General features: G+C 39.5%; 2 protein-coding genes across 15 annotated transcripts in view; one reads left to right on the top strand and one right to left on the bottom strand.

Annotated features, from left to right (window-relative positions):
* Positions 1-11: 11 nt before the first annotated feature.
* sgce (sarcoglycan, epsilon) lies at positions 12-15,370 on the bottom strand. 9 transcript variants are annotated; one of them, XM_074614010.1, is made up of 12 exons: positions 15,190-15,370; positions 7,976-8,098; positions 7,555-7,724; positions 7,014-7,086; positions 5,301-5,499; positions 4,541-4,703; positions 3,616-3,830; positions 3,165-3,191; positions 2,513-2,701; positions 1,413-1,456; positions 521-558; positions 229-427 (listed from the first exon to the last, which is right to left on the bottom strand). In XM_074614010.1, exons 1-12 carry the CDS (start codon positions 15,236-15,238, stop codon positions 377-379), a joined length of 1,341 nt encoding a protein of 446 aa, XP_074470111.1. In that variant the 5' UTR covers positions 15,239-15,370; the 3' UTR covers positions 229-376. The 9 variants fall into 9 exon arrangements, with proteins under 9 accessions (XP_074470114.1, XP_074470109.1, XP_074470108.1 ...); XM_074614012.1 differs by having other exon boundaries at positions 7,555-7,712; XM_074614006.1 differs by lacking the exon at positions 15,190-15,370 and adding an exon at positions 11,897-12,053 and having other exon boundaries at positions 7,555-7,712.
* The window catches only part of ppp1r9a (protein phosphatase 1, regulatory subunit 9A), a 66,601-nt gene continuing 59,105 nt past the window's right edge, over positions 11,285-18,780 (top strand). For all 6 annotated transcript variants that reach the window (XM_074614003.1, XM_074614001.1, XM_074613999.1 and 3 more), the window contains exon 1: positions 11,285-11,582. The gene's annotated coding sequence lies outside the window, so the exon portion shown is untranslated. The remainder of the gene's footprint in view (positions 11,583-18,780) is intronic.

The raw sequence follows: 18,780 nt of genomic DNA, 5'->3' as shown, positions 1-18,780 counted from the left end.
ATTATTGTGACAAAGGTAAATTTATTGTTATCATGTGACACAAATACATATAATTAATAACACATGACAACTAAAAGCATTTCCATGTAAAACTCCCTTTTTTCCTCTAAGAGGTTCATTGTGCAAAGCAAGTAGAAATACAAACATAGTTTTTAACATTTACAAATATTTCAAAATATTCTAATGTGTTTTTTTATAATCCGCTAAGCTCTTTTGATCTCTTTCACACTCACTCTTCAAGGTGGAAGTGCAATATGGACGATAAATCTTTTGTAAAGACACTTTTGAGGCATGCAGATTGGCACAAATGTTAGAAAAAAACAGATATGGATATGAAATCAACACCCGTCAACACTCCGACACCCGTTGTCTCTGGTCACAAATTCAGTGCTTCGGCCACCTTTCTCTCTTCAGGAATACCATTTACCTAGAATGAATACAGAAGACATGAGCTGAAATACCACATGAATCAGCATGAATTATCTCAACACTTATTCATTAACAGACTAACAGCACCTACCTCCAGCCTTCGAAATGTTGACATGACATAATTATCTCCTTTGTTAGCAGTGAACAGAGAGAGCAGCAGGTTAGTGTTAAGAGCCGTCATGCAGCTGAACACCATGAACACAGGAGGGCGCTCACACACAATTACACCAGAATTACAGACACCACTAAGACAAAAAGGAAAGTTCTTGTGCCTGATTTCTCGCAGAGCCGTAGCAAAAATGATCTGCTTTCATTAAACTGTGTCCGACTGAATAAAGTCTGGATGCTTGTATTTTAACAGTGACACAGGAGGGAGATAGTCAAAGATCAGACTAAGGTTGTGTGCAACACAGCAAAATAATTAGGGCTGCAACTAATGATTATTTTCATCGTCAATTAATCTATTATTTTTTCTCGATTAATCGATTAGTTGTTTGGTCTATAAAATGTCAGAAAATGGTGAAAAATGGCGATCAGTGTTTCCCAAAGCCCAATATGACGTCCTCAAATGTCTTGTTTTGTCCACAACTCAAATATATTCAGTATACTGTCATAGAGGAGTAAAGAAACCAGAAAATATTCACATTTAAAAATCAGATAATTTGACTTTTTTTCTTCTTAATCAAAATTGTTGGCGATTAACTTTATAGTTGGCAACTAATCAATTAATCGAATAATTGTTGCAGCTCTAAAAATAACTCCAAAATGAATTATTATTGTCTGTATAGAGTCACCTTATTAAATGAAGAAATATGTCAGAACAACCTCATAATAACTAGTCAAAGCTTAAATGTTGCTCTGACATCTGCTCATGTAACTGAAGCCCATGCAAGCATCTATATTTATTTATTAGTCACATTCATAACACACATTCAGATGGAGTGAGGCAGATTGCTTATACAAAGGTTGAAGGAAATACTAACCCGATGGCCGTTGCTGTGGTATCGTAATCTGGTTTTGCAGATTTCTGAAATTATCAACAATGATATTATGGTTAACAGACATTCACACGCATTACAAGAGCCTTTAGTATCATGTGTTGTACTTATATTAGCACATTTTTCTGAGTTTCAAGCCCATTAGGAAAAAATCATGGGACGGCTTGAAGCTCTTAAGCTAAAGTCATATTTTCCGAAGGCCTGACTGGCTTTAGCTGTAAACATGGTACTGTAAGAAGCCCTGAAAACAAGATTAGACAATAATGGTATTGTTTTAACTCATACGTATTTCCCCTATATACTGACGCCTGTAAGCCATATATTCTAATAATGAGCATGGGTGCATTTCACGTGCTGCGTTACCACACACGTGCATTTCCCCTCCAACCCAAACCAAATAATTAGGGCTGTCAATGGATTAAAATAGTTAATTTGCGATTAATCGCAAATTAAGTACACATTTTGTATCTGTTCAAAAATGTACCTTAAAAGGAGATTTATCAAGTATATAATACTCTTATCAACATGGGAGTGGACAAATATGCTGCTTTATGCAAATGTATATATATATTTGTTATAGGAAATCAATTAACAACACAAAACAATGACACATATTGTCCAGAAACCCTCACAGGTACTGCATTTAGCATAAAAATATACTTAAATCATAACATGGCAAACTGCAGCCCAACAGGCAACAACAGCTGTCAGTGTGTCAGTGTGCTGACTTGACTATGACTTGCCCCAAACTGCATGTGATTATCATAAAGTGGACATGTCTGTAAAGGGGAGACTCGTTGGTACCCATAGAACCCATTTTCATTCTCATATCTTGAGGTCAGAGGTCAAGGGAGCCCTTTGAAAACAGCCATGGCAGTTTTTCCTCTGCCAAAATTTAGCCCACATTTGGAGCGTTATTTATCCTCCTTCACGACAAGCTAGTATGACATGGTTGGTACTAATGGATTCCTTAGGTTTCTTAGTTTCATATGATACCAGTATCTTCACTCTAGCTTTTAAACTGCGCTACTACTACTTTTGTAGTTACTACTTTGACAACCCCTACAAATAATCTTTCAACTCACGTCTGTGTCTGCATGAGGGGCATGCTGGTGGTCTCGTAGTTGTCGGGGTGGATGGGCGGCACCACCTCGCCGCTGACTGGGTTGAAGACGGGCAGCGTGGAGAGGGGCCAGGAGATCTCCCGGTTCTTAGACATGCTGCGCAGCTCTTTGCTGGACTTCTGGATGGAGCTGTGGTGGACCAGCTGGATGCTGGAGAGGGGGAGTGAAGGCGGCGACGTTAACATGTATTGTAGCTCGTGTTGTCGTGGTTTGGTGGTGTTAATTTGTCTCATCCCGTGTGCAATGCTTTATTTATGAAAATATTTGAACTCGTATCAGCTATGGCAAGCTCTGCACTCAATTCATGCATGCACAACAGTAATATAACCTCCTATCTCTGTGACTTCTTTACCTCATCTGACTTATGGTGCAAGATATGTTCTTAGTCTCCAAGATTTGATGTGCTTAAAAGCAATTTGTTACTGATCTAGACATAGATATTTTTGAGCAGCCCATTGGATGAATGGATGTCAACACGCAGATGAGCACATGAATGGTTATGAGAAAGCCGTCAATGACAACATAGATGACAAAACTGCAAACCAAAGAGAGAGGAGGGGGACAGAAACAGACCCAAAAATAAAGGAAAACACAGGAGAGGTAAAACACTTACTCTGGTGTTTGCATGTTTCTTTTTTCCCTAGAAACAAAACAAAAATGGATGAATTAAATACTAATATTAATAGTTAAAGAGACATCTACACACAAGTGAATGGATTGTTGGGTGGAAATGGTGATGGGACATTGAGTGAACGAGGGGGCACGTCTCTCCCAGCCTGTAAATGATGGAGAATGATGATCGATGTCATGGCTACGCTTCCAAACATCAACATGTACACGATGAAATTAAAACGAAATGCTGTGGCAGATATTCATGGAGAACTGAAATAGGAATGGACCATACAACTGGATGGTAATGACAAGCTGCAATTCCAGTCCAGATTATCTAAATATCCTGCACTATCCATCCTGTCTAGTAATAGTTTCTGTGCTTTGTTCAAATGTTTGTTGGGGTGTCTGGGTGCAGTATTTGCATTAAAAAGTATAAGACCAAGCACACTTACACCCCTTCCCGTCGGCAGCACATAGTGTAGCCGAGGATGAAGAAGAGGACTAGTGCCACGGCGGAGGGAACAGCCAGCGTGATAAGGAAGTCGGAAAAGTAGTTCCGGCCCATCAGAGACTCAGACGGGGGGTTGTATTCCCCAAACTCAGGCAGGATCCCGGTGCCCGGGTCGGGACGGGTAATGTATACCGGGACCACTTTGTGTATGTCAACCTGAAGACATAAGGCGTAGGTAATTCAGCATTTGTGGAAAAAAGGTGTAATGTTTATTCATGACAGCATTTAGTCAAAAACATTGCTTATGGAGCACAAAGAAGAGTAGTGTCTGTGTTATCCTCTTGCCTCAGCATTAAAGGTATAGTTCGAGTGTTTTGAAGTGGGGTTGTATGAGGTACTTATCCATAGTCAGTGTATTACCTACAAAGCAATACAGTGGTGTGGACGGGGATGGTGGCAAAAAGTATTTTAGCCATGTAAAAGAAAGGCTCACCTAAACAAATCAATATCCATTTAGGCTATATTTAGAATATTTTCACCGCTTTATCTTGCTGTCAGACATCCCTTTCCTTCTCCTTTCTGACGGGGAACTGAACTGGAAGTGAAACTTATCTTCGCTTTCTCCAAAGTCAGAAGGCTCAGATGTTATACAAAAGCAGTATAGATACGTTTCACTTTCAGTTCAGTTCGCCGTCGGAAAATATTCTAAATATAGTGTACACTTAAACGGATCATCAATTTTTTAGGTGGGCCTTTCTTTTAGGTGGCTGCAATGCGTTTTCCTGCCGGCCACGTCCACAGCAGTACATTGCTTTGCTCCAGTTCTGGTACTCCTGCTGGTAACCCCACTTCAAAAACACACAAACTATCCCTTTAAGGAACCTGCAATTTTCAATTCAGGGAAATCTGTACAAGGCAATCCTCACCAGAGAGATCTTACACCAATCGATGTCAAACTGAGCCCTGAACTTCTTGTCGCAGCTGATGACTGGCTCCATCTCTTGACTGCAGCGCAGCTGGTTATGTGGGCTTTCCACCTCCCGCAGGCACGACGAGAAGGGAACATCAGCGCCAACCATCACATACACTCTAGGGGAGGCGAGGAGACGGGGAAATACAAAGCATGAGGAGAGAAGAGGGAGCCTCGTTTTACATGTTTATGCTGCGGCTTGTAATAGTCAGAGCAATTCTCCTCCACTGAGACGTTCTCCTACACGCTTTCATCTTCCAAAAACGTCGGCATGAATCTTTGATGCACAACTTATGGCATTTCATGTGGGCTTCTTCATTCCCCTCTGAACTAGACCAGCTGACAGTATCTGTCAGTGCTGACGGCCAAGTGCACTCATGTAATTCGCAGCGAACTGCGGATCCCCAGGGCCCAATTAAATAAAATGTCAACATGATGCGAGTGGGCTGAGAAATCAGCGATTTGTTTGATTGAGAGAGGTGAAGAGGAGGAGAGAATCTTTACGGCTGTTAAACCTCATGCTTATTGTGTATGAGAGGAATTATACCTAAATCGTAACACTATTCCTGCACTTAGTTTGGTTTTTAAAATGTAAAATCAATGCAAAGTGCTATAAAATGAACCTGATTTAGCTGTGACTGGATCATATTTCCTTCAGTATGAAAGAGCACTCTGTGTATTTGTTGCAATACAAGTCCGGCTTTCACAATCCTCACCCTTCCTTGAGGTTGTTGATTGGCAGGGGCACGCGGCCGCCACGGTCCAGCGCCGAGGTGATGTTTATGGCGTTGAGGCGCTCAGGCTGCCATATGTTCTTCACCGCTCCCAGGAAGTCGCCCAGCACCTCGCTGGCCAGCATCTCCTCCACGTTCATGTTTTTGATGTAAAACTCGGCCTGGAAGGGCAGAGGGAACTCTGTGAAGAGGGAGAGAGGTGAAAAAGGTGAAAAATGGCAGTAAGATGAGGGAGGAAGAAGACAGGAGGGCCAGCTACAGCGGCGTTCTGCTGGCTAAGACATCATTAATACTTTATTACTGCTGCATCAGTTGACACTGACTTCACCAGTCTGACCAGCAGACTCTGGTGTGTCTGTCTCCGCTCTGTTATGACACGGCTTCCTTCTGGGGGGCAGATGGCGGATGACATCACAGAAAAAGGGAGAGTGATGTCAAGCTGGCGCTGCGAACATCTGCCGAGCGTTCAACCAAATTCAGTTCATATTGTGCTGCATGTACCGCGACTGGTCAACAAGCCACTGTGCAAACATGCAGATGTGCACAGATGTGAGGTGCAGTCACTCAGACGAAAAGGAACGGCTGCTTCCTATACGCAGATATACCGTAATAATTTATAACCGTAATTGTACCAATACAGGACTATGTGTTCACACTTTCAATCAATCAAACTTTATTTGTATGGCACCTTTCATACAGGTTAATGCAGTTCAAAGTGCTTCACAGATATGACTGAAAAGCCAAACGTGAGACAGAACCGGGAAAACAACAAAAAAGACAAAAAATAATTCAACATTGTGATAATTTGAGACCAATGCACGCGAGACAATAAAATCATAAAAATGTAATACAATTAAATTAAAAGCTATAATGACAGTAATAGTAGTAAAACTGTTTGAGGTAAGAACTAGATTAATAAAATAACAATAAAATTGAATAATATTATACAAATTAAATACAATAAAATAAGTGGTTAATAAAATGACGATAAATTAAAATAAAATTATGCAAATTAAACACAATAAAATAAGGGATTAATAAAATATCAATAAAATCAAATTAAATTATACATATTAAATACAATAAAATAAGTGATTAATAAAATAATAAAATAGAATAAAATTATACAAATTAAATACAACATAATAAGAGATTAATAAAATAACAATAAAATAAAATAAAATTATAGAAATTAAATTCAATAAAATAAGTGATTAGTAAAATAACAATAAAATAGAATAAATCTATACAAATTAAATACAATAAAATAGGTGATTAATAAAATAACAATAAAGTATAAAGTTTGATCACTTAAAAACAATAAAATAAGTGAATAAAATAATAACCATTCTTAATGAAAGGCCTGGCTGAATAGGTAGGTTTTAAGTCTACGTTTATGTGTTTACAGAAGCCACAACATATCATACTGATTTATGATGGCCAACCTATGATACTTTGTTTATCTAAAGACAATAACTGATTCAGACTGTCAAAATATTCTCACCACACAGGCTTCAGCAGATAGATCAATATGTAATGTTGCTTTTCTTAAGAAATGATTGATTAGTTCTCATTAGTTCAACATTTCCAATACACCATTTAAGTACTGAATGTGCCCTCAGGATTTAATCAGGGAAGTTGCCTAGTCTGAGCTCTGTTTGCTTTAGGCTCTCATACTGTACTGGCACCTCTTACCTTCCGTGCCCATGATGTTTATGACCAAGTTGTGCCGCGCCGTCTCGAAAGTGCGTCTGTTATAGGCGGTAATCTGCAACACACAGGGGTGAAAGTTTAAGCCCAGATCAGTGCAGCTTATATAGCAGCAGCCCTCTGGACAAGGCTGAGCTAGATACACTATGCAGGCTCTGTACCCAACTGAGACGCCGCATATATAGGCTATATGGGCGCCGCTGGGAACGCTAAGCCTTTTGGGAAAAGAATTTCTACAGTGGCTTATGGGGGAAAGCATAAAAAAACATAATGGAATTCAAGTCTGAAGACTCGTAGCGTAACGTTGCACTATGCTACTACTAAATGCATGCAAATCAGCTGTGCTCAGTAAAATCAATTCAAATGTGCTACTACTCCGTTACCTTCATGTTTCTGGTTAAGACTACAAATGTCTTCCATTTAAATCGCTGGATATGTCAGAGTCTTTTCATGTAATGCTTTCATGTTCAACACTTATTAAAACAGAAGCCTTCATCTTCACTTTGACAGCGGTCCAACCACCCACCTCTATGACAGAGGGCTTGCCAGCGTGCGTTGCGGTGGGGGAGCCATAGAGCACTCCGTCGCTGTGCTGGGTCCTCTGGATGTAGCGCAGCCAGCCGGGCCGGTCGGGGTAGCCCATCAGGTTGGTGTTGAATGTGATCGGGTCACTGCTGGCATCACCTGAAGGCAAAGCTGTTTATTGAGGAGGAGGGGGGGGCCCCCCAATGATCGGTTATGAGTCAGAACCAATTCAGTAATGTACATTTAGAGCCATTAGCTGGATTGTGGATGTGTTGCCAACAGCAGCTAAGCATTTTCTACCACTGAAATATAATGAATGGGCAATGCACTGCCAACAACTAAACTGTACGAATGTTTTAGTCATTTAGATAATCAAAAATGTGTATTAATCTGCAGAAAGTGTGAATGTGATGGTGTTATACCTGATTTTGGGTAGGGAGGAAACTCTCCTTTGAAGTACTCTCTCTCCAGAACATGGACGAAGAGCACTCCTGCTGATGGGTAGACGTTACGGTCTGCGTGCGACCTCGACAAGATGGTGACCACTGAAACACAAATTTCAAAACAAAAAGGAAAATTAGCTCCTGAAACTGGGTATTGTTTCTGTGTGTTTTGTTGAATGTTAATGACCTACCAGCGGCATTAATTGGAAAAGAAGAGAGGGCGAAAACAAATAAAGTAGTGCTGTCAAAGTTAACGCGATAATAACGCACATTCGTTTTAAAGCCACTAATTTCTTAGGCGCATTAATGCAATCAATCTTTTGGAGGTTGTAGCGGGCTCAGTTTTAAAGCTACAGTGAAGATACTGGTATCATATGAAATTACAAAACGTAATGACACCATCGGTACCATGTCATACTAGGTTGTCGAGAAAGATGTTAAATAATGTTCCAAACTTGCGTTTAATTTTTTGCGAGGAAAAACTGGCATGTCATTTTCAAAGGGGTCCCTTGACCTCTGACCTCAAGATATGTGAATGAAAATGGGTTCTAGTCATGGTCAAGTCAGCACACTGACAGCTGTTGCTGCCTGTTGGGCTTGAGTTTGCCATGTTATGATTTAAGCATATTTTTTATGCTAAATGCAGTACCTGTGAGGATTTCTGGACAATATTTGTCATTGTTTTGTGTGTTAATTGATTTCCAATAATAAATATATACATACAGTACCATAGAGCAAGCATATTTGCCCATTCCATGTTGATAAGAGTATTAAATACTTGACAAATCTCCCTTTATGGTACATTTTGAACAGATAAAAAATATGTGATTAATTTGCGATTAATCATGGACAATCGTGCTATTATTCGTGATTAAATATTTGAATCGATTGACAGCCCTAAAATAAAGGAAAAAAAAGCTCATACTGATAGATTTGTCTATGTTTCTTGCCTAGCATCTGCATTCTCTTGAAGGTTAAAATGCATTCGCTTCACACAAGGTTGCAGAAACAGCCAAGTGTGAAGGCGTCAACTCACATTATTAGGTGCCGGAAAAGACTATGATTTTGTACATAATAATAAGAGCATGCTGCTAAACCAAAACAATGAATCTCAGGGCCAAGGAGCCGAGGTACTGTGAGTAAGAGCAGCAGTAATGAGACTGTACTGAGTTGTTTTCATGCCCTCCTCCCACTCTGTCTCCATTATGTCTCTCTGTTTAGCCCCACTCCATTTCAAACACAAACATTTAGTCGTTATTTGTGAAGGGCATCGGCTCATAAAAATGGCAGCCCCTTTAACAAAAGTTTACACAATGTAAGACTGGAGGTGAATTGCAAAGCTCTCTCCTTCTCTTTGCATCGTTCCCTTTCACTATTTCCCCCCTTCTCTTGCTCACTTCTTTCAACCTCTAAGTATTTTTGTGCAGCGTTTTTCTCTTCTCACTTTTTCCCCGTCCTCTCTCTCTCTCTCTCTCTCTCTCCCTCAGTGGGTGGGCACTCCATTTTTAATCACCATGGGAGACTGAGAGTACAAGGAGGAAGAGGAGAAGAAGGGAGAGAAAACTGTAGATCTGTGCTATGAAGTGCAAGAGGAGGAGGAGGAGGGAAAAAGAGTTTGGACTGTTCTCGCCTGCAGACATATTAAGCAGTGACAGGACGGCATGAGAAAGTGTGTGTGGCACCTTCCCACTAACAGATTTTCATTATTATTTATCCCCTGCTTCATCTTCTCATTAGCATCAAACCAACATATTACTACATAACTATCATCAGCCGCATCATAACATGAAGTGGGCTTCTGTTACTGCACTGTGATCCTTGAACAGAAGCTGATTTCCAACAAGGAGAGTCTCTGAGTAATAGAGCAGGATTTACATTTTAATCCATGAAAGAGGAAGCCAGTATGTGATCTTTGGTTGTTATCTATTACCAGGGTGCACAAAGGGGTTATCGAAGATTAGGTGACACAGTAAGCTGTAGATTATTAAGCAAGTCCACATCTCACAAGGCCAAATTGCCTGACTGCAATCTACGGATGATGAGCTGCTGGAAGTTATAAAACGGTCCCGTATGTATGTGTGTTAAACTGGGCTACATCTGTGGCCACAATCACTGAACTGGCCATATGTCCCATGTCCCCAAGGGCTCGGCCACAGCTAGACACAATCAATAGCATTTAGCGGCCACTGAATGTGGTGTTGCCTATATAAACCTGAGGTTATTATATGCACCACATCTCTTTCTAAGAACAGATTGAGGGAACCACCCGAGCTTGACTAATCCACACCGTGCTCCTCTCCCTGCTACTGCAGCACCCGTGACATTACGATCGAGGTTATTCAGAGACCAGGAATAAAACCTCATTCAGTTTCAACACACCAAGTGATGAGTCGATTTTGCAAATCCCAGACTGAATGCGCGCCGTGCTCGGATTCTTTTACCCGACCTGTTGGGCCTCATTAATTCTTCACCACACAAAAGGACCGCGGTCACACGCTCCTGGTCAAGGTCAAGTACTGGCTATTCTGTTCTGCTCAGAGACCCAACTGGATGCGGTGTAAACATTTGTGGCACGTCCACAGATGAGGCAGGCGGCACTTACACAAGGGGGGGAGTCCAGATGGCCTGGTCTCACCTAATTGTCAGAGGAATAGGAAATGACCTATGGGATTTGAAATGTGTTTTGGCCTGTCAACATTAACGCTTTGATTCAACAAACAAGCATTTAGGCCTAACACACGCTCCTGGCAGCCTTATGTTCTCGCTTACAGGATCCTATTGGACTGTGTCTATCCCTCACCTTTGCTAAGTAAAGATCACTAACTAAGCTACAGCTAATAGCATCAGATCTGCTTATTTGTGGCTGGCTGACTTTCTGCCAGGCCTTCTCGAGGTGATGGACTGCAGCGCTCTTACTGCATGTAATACATCACCAATTACAGTTAATACTAGACTGTGCACTGGAGACTAACCTGTCGGATTCTGCAGTAGGACGAATGTAAAGACGGACAAGTGGACGCTGACACACGCAACAAGCTACACTTTTCCTGATAATTGGACTCACATTTAAACTAAAGTATTCTCTTTACATTGCACATAATCATAATAGCTGACTTGCATTTGTTAGAAGATCACTGACAGGCCTTGGGGGAGGTGGAAATGCTTAACCAGATTTTATGGTCTTCTGGGCCGACCTTGGATTGGCTGAAGCCTCAGGAGTGATGCCTTAGTTAAAAATGCCACTGGTAACGTAGAGACAATAAGCCACCCTTGTCCCTCTAATGGCTCTATAGCTAACTGAGTCCTCTGAGGCAGAGGCATAAGGGAGGATGTCCTTTAGTTCTGTCGAATCAGCTTTATATGTGCACGTCGTCCGGGTCAGGAGGAATGCATGTGCTTCTTTGGTGTTCGGCGGGGAAGCACAGACAACAAGGATTGCTACTGTTTGTGCTGTTCGCAGCTTTGGTACTCTGCCCGTGACCATTTCGAAGTCTCTAAACGCAGACCTGGAAGTGAAAGTAGTTGGGTGTCACAACAAGCAGAAGGACAAGAAACAGCTAGTTCAATCTTCTAGCGCTCTATAAAGGTAAGCAAATCACTGATTTGTCTAAAACGATTGGGTTGGTAAAGTACCAGTAACATGTTAAACAGAAGATTTGTCTCATAGTTAATGATTTAGGATACTACTTCTAGCAAGGACACGGTTTAGACAACATTTAAATTCGGTAAACTTCTGTTACAGCAAAAGTAAGTGGGCCAAGTTTGTGGGACAGCAGACAACTGAAAACAATAACACCAGTATTAATGGGGAATCAGTTGAGCGTGTCACTGTGTTATGACAGGGGGGAGGGGACAGCGGGTCAACACACGAAGTGCACCACTGCACACACACCCACTCACCGTCTCTGTACAGGGCTGTTCTCTGCTTCGAGCCCATGGTTCGCTCCATATGGGCATTTCTCTCATGAAAAGCGGTGTGTTTGACATCATAGGCATGCACAATGTAGACTATTGGATCAATGAATAAAAGCATGAATGGAACAAGAGTGTCTTTCAAGGGGGCGTTCTGAACTATACATTCGGTTTGTTGCCAGTTTATTAGGTACACCTAGCTAAAACTAATGCAGTCTAATGCAACAGCTGTGCTGTAAAGACTCCCTTCATGAATGTTCACTTTTTAGATTAATAAAAAACAGTGGCTGACAGAAAAGTTTTAAGCCTTGATTTGAATGAGTGAAGTTTTCTGCAAGTGTGTTTCAGATATGTGGTGCATATATGCATGTGCAAATGTGAGGAAAAACAAGACATGAATATCTTTTCCCTGGGCTGTGGGAAATTATAACTACGTTTAAGTCAAGCCTGATGTTGCCTTACACATAAAAGAATGATCCCAGTCACTTCCACACAGTGAGGCACAGCTTATTGATTAAACACTGGTATCAAATCAGTACTCGGTATGGGCCGATATCCAAAGCCCAGGTATCGATATCAGGACTGAAAAAGTCGGCTCGGTGCATCCCTACTTTCTGGGAGTATGTTTCAGCTATGTGGTGCATAGAAAACTGAGAGCTTCTCAGTGGCAAACAGAAAAGTTTTAAGCCTTGATTTGAATTAATGAAGTTTTCTGCAAGTGTGTTTCAGATATGTGATGCATATATGTGAAAATGTGAGGATTTGATGCTTTTCTTTGTCATATATGTCATTAAACAAAATATCTTTAGGTTTTGGACTGTTGGTCAAATAAAACAAGACATGGATATCTCTTCCTTGGGCTTAGGCAAATTATAATTACATATATAAATCACTATTCTGACATAACGAATAATGGATTAATCAAGGAAATCAACAGATGATGATTAGAGTAATTATTAGGTGTACCCTTGCATTGACACATTTTGTCTCGCTAAGACATACATTATTTGGTCCTGCTGTATTTTTTAAAGTGATAGTAGGCTGATTTGTAATTGTAAATGGATGTTAAAATTCAGGTATGACATTACAACCTTCATGAAGGTAGGAGTTTTTTGTTGACAACAAGCTTGACAACATAAACATTATAAATGGGCCCCTTTGTATTTCCTGTTTGTTAACAAACTTGGAGCTGTTGCCCTAGAAACAGAGTGGCAATGAAATGGTCTATATAAACAGTGCGTAACGTTATTACCACAGGTAATTAACTGTAACGTATGCTGCTAAACTAGCATTAGCTACTTAATTAGGCATCCATAACAACACCTGCTGGTCTACATATAACTGAAAAAAAGTTTTTTTTTACAGTGTAAGTCATACATCATTTAGTCCTGCTGTATCTTTAAAGTGTAAATGGATGTTAAAATTCAGGTATGACATTACAACCTTCATATAGGTAGGAGTTATTACACAGCTGTTGTATTAGACTGCATTAGTTGTAGCTATGTGTACCTAATAAACTGGCAACTGAGAGTATATAGACCTTTTCAAGCTTGACAACATAAACATTATAAATGGGCCCCTTTGTATTTCGTTTATTATTATTATAATTATTATTCTTAACAACACAGCATAGTGTGAGCTGTGCTTGGTTTCCTACTGTCCAAATGTGGCAGTAAGTCCTCTTTTCATATAAATGATGCTAAAAACACAAAACGTCTCCCTCTCACTCACATCTGAACTGTCACAAGAGTCTCTAAAAAAAAACTAGGAGACACATAGCGTAGCCTGCATACATACAAATATACATATATGCAAATACACAAAAACAAATAAGCCCCTCCATGTGGTATAATGGCATTACTGGATCTGAAATCATAATTTCATATAAAAAAAATAAAAAGGAAAAAATAAAAGGAATTGTTGAGAAAAGAAACATTGCTGTTTCACTGTGTGATGCCAGTTCAATTAACGAATTATTATTATTTCTGTATTATTATATTTGTTAATGAAGTATCTACCAGGAAATAAACTTGGAGCTGTTGCCCTAGCAACAGGATGGGAATGAAATGGTCTATATAAACAGTGTGTAACGTTATTACTACAGGTAATTAACTGTAATATGCTGCTAAACTAGCATTAGTTACTTAATTAGGCGTTCATAATAACACACCTGCTGGTCTACATATAACTGAAAAAAATGTTTGTTTTTTTACAGTGTAAGATATACATCATTTAGTCCTGCTGTATTTTTAAAGTGATAGGCGGATTTCTAATTGTAAATGGATGTTAAAATTCAGATGAGTTATTACACAGCTGTTGTATTAGACTGCATTAGCTGTAGCTATGTGTACCTAATAAACTGGCAACTGAGAGTATATAGACCTTTTTAAGCTTGACAACATAAACATTATAAATGGGCCCATATAAAAATATATAAAAAAATCAAAGTAAAAAATCAAAGGAATTGGTGAGAAAACAAACATTGCTGTTTCACTGTGTGATGCCAGTTCAATGAACGAATTATTATTATTTTTGTTTTATTATATTTGTTAATGAAGTAGCTACCAGGTAGTAAACTTGGAGCTGTTGCCCTAGCAACAGGATGGCAATGAAATACTATAATGGCATTTCTGGATCTGAAATCATAATTTCATATAAAAATATATAAAAAAAATAAAAGTAAAAAAAAGTCCACTGTGTGATGCCAGTTCAATGAACGATTTTTTATTATTATTATTATTATTATATTTGTTAATGAAGTAGCTAACCAGGAAGTAAACTTGGAGCTGTTGCCCTGGCAACAGAGTGGCAATGACATGGTCTATAATAACAATGCGTAACGTTGTTACCACAGGTAATTAACTGTAATATGCTGCTAAACTAGCATTATCTACTTAACTAGGCATTCATAACAACACCTGCTGGTCTACATATAAACACAGGCCTGCGAACAAGACGCTGTTTTCTCAAAGGTACGTTAATTAAAGCTGAAATGAATGACAAGAATGAAGAACTAGCAAAGACAGCGTTATTAGTTAGATGTAAGGTAACGTAACAAAAACACATGTCTCACGTTGACTGTGTAGCCACTCTTATACCGTGTAACGGTATAGCTGTCTATTGTTAGCTATGTTTCCATGTCTCCTCCTCAGCCTCTTGGAAAAACTGAGCACAGTAGCTGAACAGCAGCATGCTAACTAACTAGCTAACTAGCATGGATGCCCGCATTACAGGCAAACAGCGTTAAAAACACACCGGATATTTAACCTATATATACGTACCAGTACCGAGCCACACCGCGACGGCTGCAGCGGACATGGTGCACATCATCCTCGTCAAACCTTACATGAAAAAGGCTGTTTTATCTAAACGCACACTGGTGGGTTTTGACAGCCATGATAATAATAAGCATCCTGCTGCATTCCTTCTTCCTCCTCCTCCTCCTTCTTCTTCTCCTTCACTGGAAACAGCTCCTCATTGGCTGCACATCTGGATGGAAAAAGATGGTTGTCTCGTAAAAAAAAAAAAAAGGGGGCAAAAACACACACGATGTGAATCAGAATAAGGAGAGTCACGCCTTCAGAAAATGGTGCTGTGGGATGTTGGTGGAGTTAAACTGGGGTTTTTATGGCTGTATATCAAATACAAGGAGTGGCTGCTGCTACTGTAGATGTTTTTTCTGTTGACCTCTCTCCTTCTGATCTAGGACAACATGTCATTGTTAGATGGATAGATAGATAGATAGATACGTAGATAGATTGATGGATAGATGGATACATAGATAGATGGATGGATAGATGCATAGATAGATAGATAGATAGATAGATGGATAGATGGATAGATGGATGGCTAGATAGATAGATAGATAGATAGATGGATAGATGGATAGATAGATGGATAGATGGATAGATAGATGGATAGATAGATGGCTAGATAGATAGATAGATAGATAGTTAGATAGATAGATAGATAGATAGATAGATAGATAGATAGATAGATAGATAGATAGATAGATAGACAGACAGACAGACAGCTTTATTGATCCCCATGGGGAAATTTGATTGCCACCAAGTCAGACAACAGCAAACAAACAACAAAATCACAGTATTTACAATACACCAATAAATAAATAACATCATAAGAAGCCCTTTGAGACAAAATCAACAGCTGAGAGGTGCCTGGGATCTAGGCCAATATCTAAAAATTGTCATTACTGTTCGTTACTATGTAATTCTCTGAAAGCTCATTGTTCGCTAAATCCACCCATTTACAAGATGCTTCTTTTTTGATTGCTTTTGAATCTATCAGCTTGATGATTTCTTGATAATGCCACCAAAATTTGGATTAAGAGTGTAAGAGCTGTATTGTATTATTTACAGTTTTTTGCATTTGATTATCATATAAAAAGCGCCTTGTGTTATGCCATCAAAATGTTTGACATACATTAGAATTTAGGTCAGTTAGTCATGTATGTAATAGAAAAGGCTTTTTATCTATATAGACTCAATGATGTGTGTTTTGCCCTGTTAAGATGTGCTCCTCTAGTCCTCCTATACTATTGGACAATGTGGGCGTGTCCCTTAAGTATGGTTAATGCTAGTTAGGCTTCATTCGAGCAGGATGGGGAGCAACCATTTTTCTGACCACACAGACCACAGGTTCAGTTATTTTCCAGCGGAATTGGTCCGTTTTTGATAGTCCAAGATTTGTCATGTGGATATATTTTTGTTTGTTTTAATTTTCGTGGAATAAACTTTTCACTCATTATACGAGCCTCATCTTTGAAGCTGACCAGGGAGTGAGTGTCTGTAGAAGGCAAGTGGAAGTTGGACATGGTATAGTCTACATGAGTCAGAAACCTTTACATCCTGCTAGAAGTGGCGAGGACGGTTTAGAGCAAGCTGCCACTACAAGGAGTTTTAAAGACAAACATACACAAACCATCACCTCATGACCCCCTAATCCCAGCTGTGAGAGGGCAGAGACATGTTTGAGAAGTCTGCTCCAATCTGACCAGAACCCCTGCAGAGACAGTCCTAGCAGACAGATGGTCATGTTTTGGCCCCTTTGGCTCCAAGTCATGACTGCTAAAAGGGCTGTGGGACCCTTAATTCACCCCTCATGCTCCCTTGATGTCAGCATATCACTAAGAGAGCACTTTGATCCTGCAGTGAAGGATACTAGATCTGGCTACTGACCGTGTTGTCGTTGCATGGCTCTTGTTTGATAATTTGAAACTGGATTCCTGGCTTCCTCTGTGGTGATAAACATGATGCTATCCATCCTCATGTGCTCTGCAGTGTGAGGCTGTTCTGTTCTCTCACCCTATCCCCTTAAGATTATTTTTAGGTTGCTTAGCAACATCTTCACATAGCCAATGATTGGACTGGGTATGAATGTATCACACAACAATCACTCTATAGGTTAATGAATGCGCTTAATGTGTCTGATATCTGATGTGATAGATGTGTATTGATTTGGATTGATTTCAGTCCAATTCTGTTTCGGTTTAGTCTGCCGTAAATTGCAAGTTGCACTGTCCTGACATTGCTTGTTTTGGGCTGTGAGGCAAGATGCAACATCCCCACTCTCCTCAGAGGTAGTGATGCACCAATCCGACTTTTTCTGCCCCGATACCGATAGCGATACCTGGGCTTTGGGTATCGGCTGATACCGAGGACCGATCCGATATAGTCTTTAATTAATAAGCTGTATGCCTCACTGTGTGGAAGTGACTGGGATCATTCTTTTATGTGTAAGGCAACATCAGGTTTGACTTAAACTATGCTTTCCTAACTTTGTAAAACAAAATGTAACAAATAAATACATAGATACAAATTTAGTGAATTGTTAATTATTATTAAAATATTAAATCGTACACCAATAACTTCAAATTTAACAGGAATTACAATTCAGGTGCAAACTTTTTTTTAAGGCAGCAACAAATTGGTTAAAACTTAAACAGGAATTAAAATTCCAGTATATAATGTATATTGCATATAAACATAGAATTGAATTGAATAAATCGGCCCTATTGTCACCAATATCCGATCCAGCTATTTGAGTCAGTATCGGCCCGATATCCGATCCAGTATCGGTATTGGTGCATACTCAGAAGTGAGGGCTGTTGCTAAATGGGGACAAACTCTAGCTCATGTTTCTTGTAGTGCAGCAGATATAACGGACCTTATGGCAAAGACACAATATTTTACTCTATAAATTCAATATGCTGAAAAATGTGAAGGATCACGAGTAAAAATGGAACAACAGTAGTCTACCGTATAAAAAATAACCAACATGTTGCTGCCAGTGAGTTCAGTAAGGACTGAAATCGTTGGTTACATAATGTAATGTAACCATTGTGTAATGTAAATTGCATATTTTGGCAGATTATAAGACTGCACAGATTTATAAATGAGATTTACTTCATGGTATTTGAGAAGGTGACAAATACAGTCACAAATATCTAATTCTAATTTATGCAGCATAGGCATGTTTTAATCTGCTAAATCACACTTGAATGAATCGTAATTAAACTTTGATTACAAATTTAATTTATAATATAATTTGTAATGTGTGCCTACAGAATATGCATGCCAGCAACAATGCCATATATTAGGCTCATTATATAATTGATAATCACGCATTTGGATGTTGACAAAGCTTCCTTTCTAGTGATTTATCACATGAATTCTGTCCCGTGCTTTGGGGTGACTCCTATGTAACCCAGCTAGAATTTTTGCACTCTGATCTTCTTTAAAACTGTTAAAATATTTATGCAAACCGATTCATTGGGGGAAAGAGACTGCTAACTTGAGAAACCTTCGCATTTTTTGATATTCATTTAGCGTGAGTCTGTGAGAGATAGTGTT

Source organism: Sebastes fasciatus, chromosome 17, assembly GCF_043250625.1.
Source record: "Sebastes fasciatus isolate fSebFas1 chromosome 17, fSebFas1.pri, whole genome shotgun sequence".
Lineage (NCBI taxonomy): Eukaryota > Metazoa > Chordata > Actinopteri > Perciformes > Sebastidae > Sebastes > Sebastes fasciatus.
This window is presented reverse-complemented; position numbering and strand designations above follow the sequence as displayed.